The sequence below is a fragment of the Austrofundulus limnaeus genome, unplaced genomic scaffold (assembly GCF_001266775.1).
Source record: "Austrofundulus limnaeus strain Quisiro unplaced genomic scaffold, Austrofundulus_limnaeus-1.0 Scaffold110, whole genome shotgun sequence".
Classification (NCBI taxonomy): Eukaryota; Metazoa; Chordata; class Actinopteri; order Cyprinodontiformes; family Rivulidae; genus Austrofundulus; species Austrofundulus limnaeus.
Window position 1 is genome coordinate 956,987 of NW_013952512.1, and position 16,224 is coordinate 973,210.

Below are 16,224 nucleotides of genomic sequence, written 5' to 3' on the forward strand. Positions count from 1 at the left end.
GCTTCAAACTTCAGCGTTGGCTGCGATTTTGAAGCTGAAATCGCGTTCGGTGTGAACGCAGCATTATATGTATTAGCTCGGTGCTACCGTGACAAACTAACAAGCTAAACTGAGGTCCTCCATCCATATTTTCAGTTGCAGGCTGAGTCATTTCTGCGTTCCCCTCTCTGTTATGTGGATGGAGGACCTCAGTGACGAGAGGAGAACGTGTAACGCTGAGCTAATACATGTATATAGTGATAGCATCGGGGCTAATGCTAAAGCTAACAGGCTATCACCATCGCACTGAGGACCTATTCACGTCATCATTTACCCAGAATTCTTTGCATGTAAATAAAATGGCCCCATCCGTGTAATAAATTTTTAAACTTTTAGTTTAAAACTGAACATCCTACAGTATTTTTACAGTCTTTATTTTACAGTTAAAATATATGTTTATTAAATAAAGTCTAATGTTGCAACTAATCAGGGATCCCTTTAAGAAATGCCAGGCATTTTATTGTTTCTGTCTTTTCAATTCAACAGTGATGAGCAGCAGAGAGATTATCTACTTGAACGGCGAGATTTGGCCATCGACTTCATCTTCTCTCTTGTGCTTATAGAGGTGTTGAAACAGGTAAGTTCCCTGAAGGAATGAACAAATGTAAGATTAACTTTTTTAAATTTAGCATAAGAAACTCAAGTGGAGTTTTTCTCTCATCCTTTTGTGTCTTCCAACTCTTAACTAGATGCCTCTCTACCCAGTCCACGATGGTTTGGTCAATGAAGTCATTAACTTAGCCTTTAAGCACTTTAAATATAAAGAGGGGTGAGTTTTAAATCTGTTCCAGCACTGTTTTTTTTTTCTTCTTTAGATTTTCAGAACCATAAACATGTTGGTCTTGTCTGTCCCACAGATATAATGGTCCAAACACTGGTAACATGCACACTGTAGCAGACCTTTATGCTGAAGTCATAGGAGTATTAGCCCAGTCCAAGTAAGCAATAAGTTTCTGTCTACTTTAAAACCTTTATTCTCAGCTCTGTTGAATTTTGGTGTCAAGCCACTTCATAGTGTGTTGCCATCTGTGACAGAGGACACTTTAGGACAAATCTTTAACACCAAACTAGGACTGGAAATGTCCGATTATTTGAACTTTTTAGATGACTGCAGCAGGAAATAGACCCTTAAAATAGAAATATGAGCTGCATACCTCCGTTCAAAGTATGCTCTGCTTAACCTCCTGCAAGGATTACTTTACCGAGTGGCATACACAGATTTAAATGTCTCTAAGTTAAAAAAAAGAAGATATACAGTATACAAAGGATTTTACTGTAACATGATAATAGTTTTCCTGGAAGTGTTTTCTGAGAGCCTGGTGCAGATTTCAGTCTTTTTGAGTAGTTTTCAGAAAGCGTCCTGCCTGGATAGTGTCACTGTTGCTTTCTTGCTGTGAAGGTATTTTCAAAACCTTGATATCGCTCTTAATCTCCAGGTTTCCCGCCGTGAAGAAGAAGTTTATGACCGAGCTGAAGGAGCTGCGGCAGAAAGAGCAGAGTCCGTACGTCACGCAGAGTACTATCAGCCTCATCATGGGGGTCAAGTTCTTCAGAGTTAAAATGTATCCTGTCGAGGATTTCGAAGCTTCTTTTCAGTTCATGCAGGTACAAAATGGAAATGACTGAACGTGCAGCTTTAAACGCCATTCTCTGCACTTTGTCCCTTCTCCCCCCGCGTATATATCTCATTGGTTCACTGCTTTCTTTTTAAGGTGCATTTAAAGTACTGTGGATAAGGCCCACTGTGTTCTGCTCATGTTTTCAGGAGTGTGCACAGTATTTTCTAGAAGTCAAGGATAAAGACATTAAGCATGCTCTGGCCGGCCTCTTTGTTGAGATCCTGGTTCCTGTTGCAGCCGTAGGTTTCTTCATCTTGTGTTACACAATCATTTAAACAGAGAAATTCGGCAGTTCAGATCACTGCCATTGTTTTTTCTCGTCATATACTGCTATGCACTTTGGTTAATGCATGTGGGTTTTTTTTTTAAAAACTGACTTTTGAATTGACCCAGGCGGTGAAGAACGAAGTGAACGTTCCCTGCCTGAGGAACTTTGTGGACAGCTTGTACGACACAACCCTGGACCTGTCCTCCAGAAAGAAGCACTCACTGGTTAGTTGGAGAGCAGAACACAGACACTGACTGTTGATCCTGGTTGTTTTTGTTTGCCTCTGTTTTTTTTTCTCCAAATGCCTCTGGTGCCTGATGGCCTAGATGCCTGCAGAAAGTCCCCAAGGTTGCTCTTGCACAATCATGTTTCACAACATTACTGTCCACAGTAGAGATAATTTATTAGGACAGTCGGAGCATAGAAGCAGAGCATGTTTCTGCTGGTAAATTTAAATTCTCAGTCCCCTTAAAACATACAGTAGTTGCTCACAAGAAACTGTAGCTTCTCTAGAAAGTCTGTCATATCCTGAAGCAGCAATTACAACCGTGTCTCAATTCATGTCTTTTTTGCGTGACCACGTGCTGCCTCGTTATCATGGTGACACGTTTTATATCGCAACGCTTCAGTTGTTTTTTTCAAGGTATAACTTCACAAAATTCACTTTTAATAGAAAAACTTACAAAAACTAAATAAAAACCATTAGTAATTTAGGTTTAGCTCCATTACCGTTACTTGTGACACCTTTTTATTTAACATCTTGTTGTAACAAAAGTTTCTTCAGCTAAGTTGCTTAACTTCAATCTTCGATCCGTTAAAAATTTCCAAACCCTGTCATAAAAAAAGGAGATAAAATTCCACCATAAAATTTAAAAAGAAATCTATGACATCTTTGTTTTTCTGTTTAATTTGCTTGATGACGCAATGAATTCTGGGATACCGTCGACTGCGAAAGATACACAGATGCAGCATCCATGTTTTCGGGGTTTTGTCGGCCGCATTCGTTGAAAAGAAAAGAAAAAAAGAAAAAAGAAAAGAAAAGAAAATGTCATTTTTTAAAAAAACAAAACAGGTGTTATAGTTTTTTTTTGTTTGCTTAAAGACTCATGTTTAAATATAAAAAGATTGTTGCAAAATTATTCAAACAACATTATTTCAATAAATAAATAAAATCCTTGCTTTTCTTTTCTCAGGCATTTTATCCACTGGTGACGTGTCTGCTGTGTGTCAGCCAGAAACAGTTCTTCCTCAACAGATGGCATCTCTTCCTCAACAACTGCCTTTCAAACCTGAAGGTAATTTATGAAAACAGCTGTTAAATCAGAATGCAGTGGTTTATTAGGGGTTAGTGTTGCTTCAAATTACTTTTTTTTCTTTTTCAGAATTAGAACCAATAGCAGTCTGTTTCGAGTAATATTTGTGAAGTCCTTCTGTCACCAGTGTTTTTGTTTTTACTAAATTTCCTTATTTTATTACAGAGTAGAGACCCCAAGATGGCTCGAGTTGCACTGGAGTCCTTATATCGACTGTTGTGGGTTTACATGATAAGAATAAAGTGTGAGAGCAACACTGCAACTCAGGGGTGAATAAATTAAATTATTTTATTTGCTTATTTCCTCACTGTCTTTCTAATTTGGTATTTTTTTGCAAAGAGAATCAGACCTGCTCAGTAATCTCAGGCTCAGTAGCCAACAGATATTCTGAGAAATCACATACATTTAATACACAGAAACTAATCAAAGACTAAACTTAAATAAAGAAAAGTGATTTTAAAAAATATACAAAAATTAGAATGAAATGTTTGTTCATGTTCTAACATACATTTTCCTTGTTTTCCCAGTCGCCTGAACACCATTATAACAACCCTTTTCCCAAAAGGATCTCGCAGTGTGGTCCCAAGAGACATGCCCCTCAACATATTTGTCAAAATCATTCAGTTTATTGCTCAGGTAAACACGTTAGGCTGCTCTGCTGTTTGATGAGCCATGCTGAAACATCTCACTTGGATTTATAAAATAAACTTTTTTTTGTTTCAACACAGGAAAGACTTGATTTTGCCATGAAAGAGATTATTTTTGACCTTCTGTCTGTTGGGAAACCTGCGAAAGCCTTTAGTCTTAATCCTGAGGTATGTTTTCACGTTTGATTTCTCCTGTGGTCTGTTTCTGTATTTCTTTCTGCTGACAATGTTGTTTTGAAACCCCTCACAGGAGCATTAACGCAACAATAAAAAATTTGTAGTTACCAGTTTTTTTCCCCCCTTCAGAGGATGAATATTGGTTTGAGAGCATTCCTGGTCATCGCAGACAAACTGCAGCAGAAGGACGGAGAGCCTCCCATGCCCAACACTGGCTGCACTTTGCCCTCTGGGAACACACTCCGAGTCAAGAAGACATACCTGAGCAAAACGCTGACGGATGAGGAGGCCAAAGTCATCGGTGAGGAAGACAGACAATAATAAAAGAATGGCAAAAATTCGATGTTTCTACGTGTTTTTTTTTTTTTGCATGAATTTAAAACATGAAAACTGAAAAATTATCCTTTCAGTTTCTTGTTTTTAAACGGGCAGAACTTGATGATGGCATTGTTTTTTCCAGGTATGTCACATTACTACGTGCACGTGAGGAAAGCTATTGACAGCATCCTCAGACACCTGGACAAGGAAGTGGGACGCTGCATGATGATGACTAACGCCCAGATGTTGAACAAAGAGCCTGAGGATATGATCACGTAAGGACACGTGTTCTACGTCGGCTTGCAACACTTTCAGTTTGGCAAAAGTTAAGAGTGTGCTGAATAAACCAAACTTTTTTTAACCTTACTTTTTTAGAGGTGAAAGAAAACCCAAGATTGATTTATTTAGGACTTGTGTTGCGGCCGTTCCTCGCATTCTGCCTGACGGGATGTCCAAACCTGAGCTCATCGACCTTCTTTCTCGGTGAGTTGCAGTGAAAGTAGGAAAAAATAGAAGAAACTGCATTCTGACTAAACACAGACAAATATTGTACGGTATTTGAGTAATTGCTGATTAAGCATTCACATTATCTTTTTTTTTCTTTTGCTATCCAACTGTTTCTGCATATTTTTTTTCTTATTTTAGCCACTCAAACATCAAAACAGTCAGCTCATTGAAGAAATGAGTGTTATGAGTTTAGTTTTTTTGTAACTCCTAAATTTTTCAAAATATTTCACCTTACTTAATGGCAGTTACATTTATCTTAAAGCTTGGTGGTCAGTGTTGGTAAGATTCCTTCCCAGGCTAATAAGATTAATGATCTAAGACAGGGCTTTTCAACTAAATTGCTCCGGGGGCCACATTTACTGCAGGCCAACAGCTCAGGGGCCAAACATCCAGCAATTAAAGTCGTTATGTGAATAAACCAAGTATTACAAAGATCTGTTACCTTTGAAATAGTTTATTGTGGTGTGTTTAATCATGAATACAACATACAGAACCCTATAAAAGTAGTGATAATTGAACAATATCAAAAACAAAATTAACACATTATGCCTCCTATTTGACACAAACATTATTGTGACATCTCTGACTTGCCAAAATTTTAAACCAATTTTATTTTTACTTTCATAATTTTATATTCAACTGCTTGTAATTTTAACTGTCTTGAGTGTGCATAGAAATGTTTTTACCAGCTTGTAGCCAAGATTCTGACGTTTCTGTAGATACCAAACAAGTCTATGTTTAGCTAAAAGAAGTCATCGTAATTAAGGTAGAAAACCGGGGGTTTGGGCTAAAGAGATGAATGAACCAATTGGCGGGCCGAACTTTGGTCACTCTTGGGCCGGATGTGGCCTGCGGGCCGCTAGTTGAATAGCCCTGATCTAAGACGTTCTGCACTTGCTTAGTATGTCAGTCTCAAAACAAGATCAGAAATACATTTTGGCTGGATACAGGATTGTAAGACTTGATTAACAGGACGTCTCTATTGAACGATTCATTTATTCAAGTCAGGAAACAATTGAACTGTTGATTTATTTGCTGCTCATGACTATTTTTCCCCAACCTAATGTTTGTCTTGATTGCATAAACAATCTTTTACTCAAATCTAATTGCGAAATAAATTGTATATCTTGAGTCTAACGGTGACGTTTTTATTTGTCCTGTTTGGCAGATTAACGATCCACATGGATGACGAGATTCGCCTCATAGCCCAGAATTCGTTGCAAAGCCTGTTGGTGGATTTCTCTGACTGGCGTGACGATGTCTTGTTTGGATTCAGTAACTTCCTGTTGCGGGAGGTCCAAGACACCCACCAAGGACTGTTAGATATGTCCCTCAAATTACTGCAGCAGCTGCTCACACAGTGGAGATTAGCACTGGCTTCTCCGGGGAAGAGCCAAGAGCACGCACAAATTCACAACATCGAGGTAGACTTCTTCACTGATTTATGACTTTTGCTGGAGAGAGCGGCACACTTTGATGTTTTGTTGCAAACATCAACACTTGATATGTTTAAAAATCTATTTTATCAGTACATTTAGCAAATGATCAATTTGTTTCTACGTTGCAGCTGCTGCAGTCCAGCTCGAGTCTGAAGTCGCCTGCAGAGCGAGGCCCTCACTCCGCCGCGCTGCACGCTGTAGAAGGACTGGCTCTGGTTCTGCTCTGCTCCTGCCAGCTGAGCACCCGCAGACTCGCTGTCGCTATTCTCAGAGAAATCCGAAGCCTCTATCTGACCATTGGACAGTCAGAGGTAAAACAAGGAAAAAGCCAAACAGGATAGCATAGCATGTAGTGGATATATTTGATATTAGAGTTGTATCTTTATGTTTTCTGGACTGCAGGATGACGATAAACCAATGATAGAGATCATGGATCAGCTCAGTCCGGTTATCGTGGAAAGTTTTGTCAATGTTGCCGTTTCTGACACAGTGAGTTGTTTATAAGTGTCTCTTTGTGCTGCAGGGTAAGCCTGCTATGTCTAACATAAGTGTTTTTTTGTATTTATTGGACTTTACTCTCAACACATTTATAAGACCTGCAGGATGTACATATGTTCCACCTCCGTTGCAACTTGTCACATATCAGCTTCGGTCGTGCTTCCCGACCTTTGACCCCGGCCGTGTCACTGACTCGTTGCAGACCATGCCGCCAGCTGTTCACCACGTGGACCTCCAGTGGCTCGTGGAGTGGAATGCGCTGCTCGTGAGCAGTCATTATGACATCAGGAGCCCCTCGCACGTGTGGCTCTTCGCCCAGTCCGTGAAGGACCCCTGGGTCCTGTGCGTTTACAGTCTCCTCCGAAGGGACCACCTGCCCAAGCACTGCCCCACAGCTCTGAGCTACGCCTGGCCCTACGCCTTCACTCGACTGCAGATGCTCATGCCCCTGGTGGACCCAAAGTGAGTTCAGTCATGGTAGTAGGTTCAGGAAAAAACTACGAAAGGCAGAGGATGATATGTATTCCTTTAATGAATACTAGGCTTTTAAACTGTGTTTTTATTATAATTATATAGTTCCCCATTATTTAAAAAAGCATTTTTTAGATCCCCCCATTAAAATAAACTCAATATATTTTATTTTTGCTTTGTTCACCAGCAACCCAGTGTATGCCAAGAAGACCGGCACCTCTGGGAGTGGGGAGAATTACGTAACCTTATGGAGGAACTACCTGATCCTTTGCTTTGGGGTGGCCAAACCCAGTATCATGAGTCCCGGCCATTTGAGAGCATCGACACCTGAGATCACGACTCCTCCGTCTGACAGTGGCCTCGGCCACGATAACAAGGTAACAGCCTCCCCATTCTTTTCCCTTATCAATTCCCCCAGCGCTTTGTCTCCCCGGGATCAGGTGTTCTCGCCGAGCTTGTTGACATTCATGCTTAAAGCATCAAATTACAAAGCTGCTTCTTCACATAAATGACACAAGAAACCGATGTATTCGCAATTTTATGGATACCATTATTAAAGCAACTCTTAGTAATTAGTGTTCGAGCAGAATGAGATGTTTTATTTGTGTGACCTAACAATGTGTGTTTAATTTTTCAGGTTACTGGAAGCCCGTCAGTGGCTTGGCTCTTGAAGCAGTTGGTCCCACTCATGAGGCTGGAGAGCATTGAGTTGACCGAGTCCTTGGTTGTAGGATTTGGTCGCACTAATTCACTAGTATTCAGGTATAATCAAATTCATTCCTTTTCTAAGCTTTTTCTGACAACTTCTTTTTTTATATTTGGACTCAGATATTGTTTAAGAAGTGAGGATTTTTTTAAAATAGAAATTTTAATAAAATATCAAATTACAAGTAAAATTACAGTAGTTTAGTGACACTAGCTGAGCTGCAATTTTATTTTTTATCTATTTTGATTAAATAACATATGAACTAGAATTTAAATTCCTTGTTTTCTCCATAATTAAGGACTCCATTAACCTACATTTTCACATGGGAAATAAACAGGGGATTATACTGTACCTGAGTGGTGCCTAATCACCTTTCATATTCGCACACAAATGATTGCTAGAGTTAATAATTCACAGGTCAAATGGTTTTCTTTGAATAATAAAAAGAAAAAATATTGCAGTGCAGTGTAATTTGATATTATCACGGTCTTCACACAGGGAGCTTGTGGAGGAGTTGCATCCCCTCATGAAAGAGGCATTAGAGAGACGACCTGAGGTTTGTTTGTGATATTTGAAGCTCGGTACATAAAAGCAAAGTATAGATCCTTTGGCTGAACTTGCTACTGGACTCGACGGGAAAGCTGTTATGTTTCACCGCCTTTTGTTCTTAACCTTTCGCAGAACAAGAAGCGCCGCGAGCGCCGAGACCTGCTCAGGCTGCAGCTGCTGCGTATCTTTGAGCTTTTGGCTGATGCAGGGGTCATCAGTGACAGGCAAGCAAGCGACAAAAAACAAACTGAAACTCGTTCCCCAAACATGAGCCGTCGCAGCTCTGTGGAGCTGCTTTTCCAGCTGCGCCATGAACTGTTTGTGATTTCACATCGCTGAATGCTCCATGTTCATTTTGTCACCCTGCAGTACAAACGGAGCTCTGGAACGTGACACCCTCGCCCTCGGCGCTCTGTTCTTAGAATATGTGGATCTGACTCGAATGCTTCTGGAAGCTGAGAACGATAAAGATACAGAGATCATCAAAGACATCCGGGCTCACTTCAGCACCATGGTGGCCAACTTTATCCAATGTGTACCAGGTAATTTCCACCATTAAACTCACTTAGAACGCTCTTGGAGAGAAAGCACACACACAGCACTGGACTCATGGCACTGAGCTTGATCTAAACATCGCCTGTTCAGAGTAGATCCAAAAATAGTCCAGTGTAAGGACAGAACAAGCGAGTGCAGATGATGACTCATGCTTCCAGGCATTTAGAGGTCGTATTATCATCATACAAGTTCCTGTTTCACAACTTCTGAATTTTCACACTAATAACGGGATTTGTTTTTGTTGTTGTCGTTTGCTTTATTTTGTAGTGCACCACAGACGCTTCCTGTTCCCCCAACAGAGCCTTCGGCATCACCTCTTCATTCTCTTCAGTCAGTGGGCGGGGCCTTTCAGTGTCATGTTCACCTCTCTGGACCGCTACAGTGACAGAAATCACCAGATCACAAGATATCAGTATTGTGCACTGAAGGTATAGATGCAGCACGTTCTGAGTCTGGTGTTCAAGGTCAATGAGGGCAATTTTTTTCCTTGTTTGTAAAAAAAATCACTTATGGACACCTTAGTATTAAATGTAGTTAAATGTTTGTAAAAATAATGAGAAAAAAGAAATGAAAGGCCTAGCATTCATTGTGGGAAAGCAAAATTGCCTGATGCTAGAGCTTTGAAATATAAGATCATCTGATCTTCATTGACAAGAAATAACAGAGTTGTAGCTATTTTGGTCAAATCTTAAAAAGAATGATCCAACAACCTTTTGCTCTGTTGCAAGATGTCATACGTATTTTTTATTCATTTATTCATTTCATTAAAATATAAACAAAACATTTCATACAATAAAACAATACAAATCAAGTAAAATGAAAGGCAGCAGAAGAAATTTTTTTTATAAAAAATCAATATTTCAAATAATAAACCAAATAATAAAACAAAACAAAACAATTCAACTCCTCAAACAGTAACTTATACAAATCAAACAATTTCACATTTCTTTAAAAAAATTTTCTTTGATCGTTTTTAGGACTTACAGAATGTGTTGCGAATGGCTCTTAGGTATGACCACATCAAATTTTAGCTCAGTGTCTGGCTAATAATAATAGGCTGAGGTGACCAACTTAAATTGGACTGAATAAAAAAGTTAATCAGGTGTAGATCTACATCAAATGATTACATTTTGCAAGTTTCATTAAAACCCGTTCAGTGGTTCATGAGATATTTTGATAACAGACACAAACACAGGCAAAAAAAACATCATTGCTCCACTTTTACCTTCTGCTGCAGGCAATAAAAAATGTATATACCATATAAATGGGTTTGTGAACAGTCAATAAATTTGTCATGATGACTACAGTCCTGCAGCTGTGAACAAAGCTGAGTGTTTGTTTTCCAGGCCATGTCTGCCGTGTTGTGCTGTGGGCCTGTCTTTGATAACGTCGGCCTGTCTCAGGATGGATACCTGTACAAATGGCTGGATAATATTTTAGCTTGCCAGGATCAGCGGGTCTGTATCCAATCGTTTACCACTGTGGTGTATTTAAACAAAGCGCTGACCCATGATAGCCTGTTTTTTAAAAAGTCAGCTGTACTTCTTGCCAACTTTTCTTTATTATTGCGTCGGAAGTGCTGGCAAGTAGTGAAGGGCACTTTTTGTTTTAAATAAACTTGTCTAATGTCTCTACTGTGAGACAAGATAAAAAAAAAACCTGTTTATATTCTGCACTTTTCTGCAAAGAAAATCCTGTGTGACTTGATCAGAGCCCTTAATTGGACATGTTGCCAGTAACTATAATTAGTCTTTTAATTTCTTTGGTGCAACAGATTCTGTAGTAAACATGCACTTTTTAAAATCAAACCCAATGCATTTTAGCTTCAATAAAGAGATAGATGTTAACAGGGTCTGTGTTTTTTTTTTCCCTTGCCTCAGGTTCATCAGCTTGGCTGTGAGGTCGTCATTCTGCTCCTGGAGCTTAATGCTGACCAGGTTAATCTAATTAACTGGGCAGTCGATCGCTGCTACACAGGTTCCTACCAGCTCGCCTCAGGCTGCTTCAAAGCCATCGCTACAGTCTTTGGCAGCAGGTACGTTCTGTCGCCTTTGGATCATCCGGGTTTGCTTCTCCACATGAGGAAACCACAGGCAACTTAGCCAAAGTCTCTCTTTTATTGTCTTTCCCAGCAAAAACTACCCATGTGACGTTGTAACGCTGCTGAACCTGGTTCTCTTTAAAGCATCAAGCACAAGCAGAGAAATCTATGAGATTTCAATGCAGCTAATGCAGGCAAGAAGCAAAACAATTTTTATTGACTGGTTTTATAGGAATACGGACATCTATCGGTTATAATCTAATGGTTGTTATGGAATAATGTTTTACTTCCTGTTTCAACGGACTTTAAAAGTCAAACTTGATTGTTGCTCAAACTGTAACACATATATATGCTGGTTCAGAATTGTTGCTTGGAAATTCTGCAAGTCTACATGTGAGTCCATCTGACACGCTCCTCTTCTTTAAAACAGATTCTTGAAGCACAGTTGTTCCTGTACTCTAAGAAGATAGCAGAGGTAAAGCCAAGTAGTGTCCTGTATGGCACCCATGGTCCTCTGCCGCCTCTTTACAGTGTCTCGCTACCTCAGCTCTCCAGTCAGTTGGCCAGGATGTACCCTGAACTCACTCTTCCTCTGTTCTCAGGTAGCTAAAAATGCTAACTGGAGGTTTTCCACGTGTTTTATTATTATAGTTCCAATGCAATGTGAGAATTGTCACGTTTTTCTTTGTTCCAGAGGTCAGCCAGAGGTTCCCCACCACTCATTCCAACGGGAGGCAGATCATGCTCACCTACCTCCTGCCCTGGCTCAGAAACATTGAGCTAGTGGATGGCGGTTTGCTGCTTCCAGTCCTTACTTCATCCACCCAAAGCTATGAGTCCTCCTGTCAGCTGAGCAGCACAGACTCATCCCACCAGCTGAAAGGTGCTGGCTGGGGGTCCTTACAAGCCACATCAATGGTTCTCAATAACCTCATGTTCATGACAGCCAAGGTATGTTTGCTGGTTAAAAGGTTAAAAGGACAAAGTCTTGGCGATCTTTGAATAATTAATGTATGTTGTCATTAACCACCCTGCGTAGTACGGAGATGATCTGCCTGGATCAGAGATGGAAAACGCCTGGAATGCTCTGGTCGGCAATGAAAATTGGAGCAACAACTTGAGAACCATGCTGCAGTTTCTCATCAGTTTATGTGGCGTCAGCAGTGACACGACGCTTCTCCCATATGTAAGAGCATAAAGCCTGCTTCAGAATGTATATATATTGTTTTCTCCTTTACAGATTCTTACCATCGTTTTTTTTTCCAGATCAAGAAAGTGGTGATCTATCTTTGCAGAAATAACACAATGCAAACCATGGAGGAGTTGTTATTTGAGTTACAACAAATGGACCCAGTCAACCCTGTGGTGCAACATTGTGACAGCCCTCCTTTCTATCGCTTCACTGCCACAAGCAAAGCCTCTGCAGCGGCTTCAGGTATTTTTTTTCCCATCTTTTTTCAGAGCATTGTAATCTTTTTTGAATTTTATTTAATTCTTGCATGACACATTCACTTTCAAACCACTTCTGACTGCTGTAACTAACCTAACTTCTGTGGTTGGACTAGTAAATAGGTTTGGTTTTGGTTCATTTTTAGGAACTCCATCAAGCAGCAACACTGTCGTTGCAGGCCAGGAAAGCTTTCCTGACTCCGATGATACAAAAACCAATAAAGAGAACGAGGAAAGGTAACGTACGCCATCATGTTTCAAATCTTGTATTTTATGTACAGATTTGAAAATACTCACATCATATGTGTGTTTCTGATCTCAGGCTTGGGCACATGAGAGCACACAACCGTCTGGAGTCACGATACAGTAGCAGCTCAGGAGGATCCTATGATGAAGATAAAAGTGAGTATTTATCGGAAATACTCTTTCTAATGAGAAGCTGTCATAGTTTGGTGAGCGCGAGATGCTTGTCTTGGAGCGTGACACGAAAAGCAGGATGGTGTCTTTGATAATAACTTTTAAAGTGTCTGTGGCATCAAATTTTTGTAATAAATATGAATGTATTTTTGAAAAGACCACATTGATAACATATTGTAAAAAAGATTTCATGTCACTGAGATGAACAGTTGTTGAGCTATTTGCGTGTGAAGTAACAGGAAGTGATGTCAAAGGGTGACTGTGAACATGTTGCTAAAGTGATTAACAACACAGACTGTAGAGAAGAATCTGAGGTTTCTTTAGATTATTTTAATCACTATCATAGAGAGATGAGAAAAAGTCAGCGTATATTGTAGAAATAAGAAAAACAGGGAGTTTTCTTTCTCAAAGAGTTCCCTTTTGATGTCCCTTCCTGTTTCACCTTAGCTAAGCCGAATTCAAAAGAAAATATGCTAATTATGTGACATAACAGATGAAATTGTGTATTATGCCAAGTTTCTTAAATATAAATATATTTTCTTTGACTTCTGGTGTTTCATGGATATGCATGTCACAGGCACTTTAAAGGCTTCTTTGAAAAATGGCTTTGAAACTAAAATAGTAAAGTTCAGAACTGTGATGACTCAGGTGAGCCTCTGCCCCCCTACGCTGATTGGTTGACGGTTGTTATTGAGACCAACAAGCCCCACCCTCTGCCCATGCCTCTCAGTGGAGGATGCTGGGCTCCGCTGGTGGACTTTTTACCAGAAACCATCACTCCCAGAGGACCGCTGCACAGGTCAGACTGTAAAACCTGTCTAATCTGTCGCATGTGGATGCTTTTTTTTTTAATCAACGAATGTGTTTTATTAAACACACGAAACATTTTAATTGTTTTCTACAGGTGTAACATTGCAGTGATCTTCATGACTGAGATGGTGGTTGACCACAGTGTGAGAGAGGACTGGACCCTTCACCTGCCTTCACTGCTCCATGCTCTGTTTTTGGGTAAAGTCACAATCCTCTTTTAATTATATTATGTAGTTATCAAAAAACAAGTTTTAAGCTCTGTCATTTACTTTACAGGTATGGACCACTATCGCCCGGAGGTGTTTGAACACAGCCAACGTCTCCTCCTCCACCTGCTCATCACGTTGCTCTGTAACAACAACTTTCAGGCTATCGCAGCGATTTTACTGCAGACACAGGAAATCCATGTGGCTAAGACTCTCACCTGCAAGCCAAACCCGGAGAATTCACCTACTGGTAAAAAAAAAAAAAAAAAAAAAAATACTGTGAAATAATTTATTGGGGTGGCAGAGTGGTTGGGGAGTCATCCGTCCATCTTATTGCTGGGTTGTTGATGACATCATGAAATGCAGACGGGGGGCAGGAAGTAAAGGCAGTCCCATTTCCTCAGATTCAGCATCAAAATGCCTAAATTCTGTGCTGTGTATGGTTGTTGCAACTGCTCTAATTGGGAGAAAGATAAAAGTTTTTGTGTCCAGCAGGCAGTGAAGGTTGGCATTTACGGCACACAGTTTTTCTTCTTGGCTCATATGAACTCGAACATCAGTATGGGATAGTTACAATTCCTTTAAGACAATAGATAAGTTCCTTATCAGGGTAAAAGATATTTGGACTCTGTGCCAAAAGCAGTATCGAGTGCAGTGGACATCAAAGGTCTTGAATAAAGCATTCCATTCTGCTATTTTTGTCCTCTTGCCTAAATTGGGGCCATCTGCTCAGGCTTCAATAATCTGGTTTACCCGACCGAAGAAACTCCCCACCCTCCCTCTTCTGATAAACTGTTTTGAAAATGTCTAGACACAGTGTTAAAGTTGTACTTGCTTTCTGGGTTATAACAAACGCATTGCTAATTAACAAGAATGCAATAAATTGTGCTGTGACTTAGTTATGGTCAAAGCAGCAGTGGGAGTCAACAGCATCATCTTATTAAGTAATTATAGTTATTAGATGGAACTTATTGAATTTATTTTAATGTTGTTCAACTCACATCTTCCATCTCCAGCAGCAAACTACTGGGAAATAAAAGAAGCGTGAAATAATTGAACGCAACCAGTTAGTGATCACTGGCTCGGTTCTCTGTTGTGCTCAGGGAGTTTTGACTTCCTGCGCGAGTGTCAGGCGTCTCCTGTTCCAGACTCTGGTCTCAGCTCGTCGTCGACGTCCTCCAGTCTGAGTCTGGGGGGCAGCAGCAACAACCTGCCTGAGATCACACGGGAGATGGAGGAGTTTGTGGGCTCTTCAAAGATAAATGAAAAGGCCAACAAGCTCATTGAGTTTTTAATTACAAGGTAACAACGCAGATGCTTTTTTTCTTTCCTTTTTGATTTCTTTTTTGGTAATTTAATGTGTTTTATACAGCTTGGACAGTTTTGCCATTCACAGTCAGAAAAACGAGTTTAGATCAATTCTTTTCTGTTTTCTTGATGCAGGTTTCCCCCTGGTGGTGCTGCATATGTAGTGCAATTTATTCTTGCATTAGATTAGCAATTTTATCTTTAAATCAGAATGCCACAGGCATTTCTTCGATTAACTGTACACATTTAAAATTTCATTTTCCTGGGATTTTAAATAAAATGCACGTGAATTGCCTTTTTTTTTAGTTCAGTAGGACCCAGCAACCCTCAAAGCACATCATAATCTCATTAAATAATACAAATCCTCAGAGTTCACACAATCACACACCAAAGCAATAACTGGAATTTTTATTCAAACCCTGCATAAGCATCAGTTAGATTGTTTTATTGTTGCCATATGTTGGCTCCATAAACTCTGAGCTGCACCGATCCTTTGTTTTTTGTTAAGGTTTTAGTTTTTTTCTGATTATTATGGTTTGGGGCAGCTTTATTCACACAAATATGAGCTCTAAGAACACCCAAATCTATGTCTGTATGTGTCATATTTGGTTTGCATACCAAACCAAACAGATAAAGAGAAAGACAACATGCAAATTTTTGTTTAGTGCATTTTTAGAATAATCATCTTCGAAAAAGTGCCGCTATCACTAAAGTGTTTATAACCTAAATGTATTTTTTAGACCCTATGGACCACTGTGGTGTCATGAAGACATTTCACCAAAAAACCAAGTCTCAAAAAGCACCGAGCAGCTGACAAATTTTCTGCGACATGTGGTTTCTGTCTTTAAAGAGTCCAAGTCAGGTACTGTAGCTCCTTAGAATTGGTT

At 39.8% G+C, this 16,224-nt stretch overlaps 1 protein-coding gene across 8 annotated transcripts in view; it reads left to right on the plus strand.

Annotated features, from left to right (window-relative positions):
* frya (furry homolog a (Drosophila)) overlaps nt 1–16,224 on the plus strand; it is a 43,236-nt gene that overhangs the window by 13,508 nt on the left and 13,504 nt on the right. For all 8 annotated transcript variants that reach the window (XM_014014140.1, XM_014014132.1, XM_014014135.1 and 5 more), the window contains exons 5-41: nt 526–616; nt 729–808; nt 897–977; nt 1,476–1,644; nt 1,805–1,897; nt 2,052–2,150; nt 3,120–3,221; nt 3,405–3,508; nt 3,767–3,875; nt 3,968–4,054; nt 4,193–4,364; nt 4,524–4,656; nt 4,757–4,864; nt 6,057–6,312; nt 6,456–6,638; nt 6,730–6,816; nt 7,028–7,287; nt 7,484–7,673; nt 7,934–8,058; nt 8,501–8,558; nt 8,684–8,775; nt 8,921–9,093; nt 9,374–9,534; nt 10,453–10,563; nt 10,987–11,141; nt 11,239–11,341; nt 11,578–11,749; nt 11,842–12,098; nt 12,187–12,333; nt 12,414–12,582; nt 12,743–12,833; nt 12,919–12,998; nt 13,662–13,812; nt 13,918–14,021; nt 14,100–14,279; nt 15,133–15,331; nt 16,078–16,199. In XM_014014140.1, the coding sequence (XP_013869594.1) occupies nt 526–616; nt 729–808; nt 897–977; nt 1,476–1,644; nt 1,805–1,897; nt 2,052–2,150; nt 3,120–3,221; nt 3,405–3,508; nt 3,767–3,875; nt 3,968–4,054; nt 4,193–4,364; nt 4,524–4,656; nt 4,757–4,864; nt 6,057–6,312; nt 6,456–6,638; nt 6,730–6,816; nt 7,028–7,287; nt 7,484–7,673; nt 7,934–8,058; nt 8,501–8,558; nt 8,684–8,775; nt 8,921–9,093; nt 9,374–9,534; nt 10,453–10,563; nt 10,987–11,141; nt 11,239–11,341; nt 11,578–11,749; nt 11,842–12,098; nt 12,187–12,333; nt 12,414–12,582; nt 12,743–12,833; nt 12,919–12,998; nt 13,662–13,812; nt 13,918–14,021; nt 14,100–14,279; nt 15,133–15,331; nt 16,078–16,199 (5,054 nt within the window). The remainder of the gene's footprint in view (nt 1–525; nt 617–728; nt 809–896; nt 978–1,475; nt 1,645–1,804; nt 1,898–2,051; nt 2,151–3,119; nt 3,222–3,404; nt 3,509–3,766; nt 3,876–3,967; nt 4,055–4,192; nt 4,365–4,523; nt 4,657–4,756; nt 4,865–6,056; nt 6,313–6,455; nt 6,639–6,729; nt 6,817–7,027; nt 7,288–7,483; nt 7,674–7,933; nt 8,059–8,500; nt 8,559–8,683; nt 8,776–8,920; nt 9,094–9,373; nt 9,535–10,452; nt 10,564–10,986; nt 11,142–11,238; nt 11,342–11,577; nt 11,750–11,841; nt 12,099–12,186; nt 12,334–12,413; nt 12,583–12,742; nt 12,834–12,918; nt 12,999–13,661; nt 13,813–13,917; nt 14,022–14,099; nt 14,280–15,132; nt 15,332–16,077; nt 16,200–16,224) is intronic.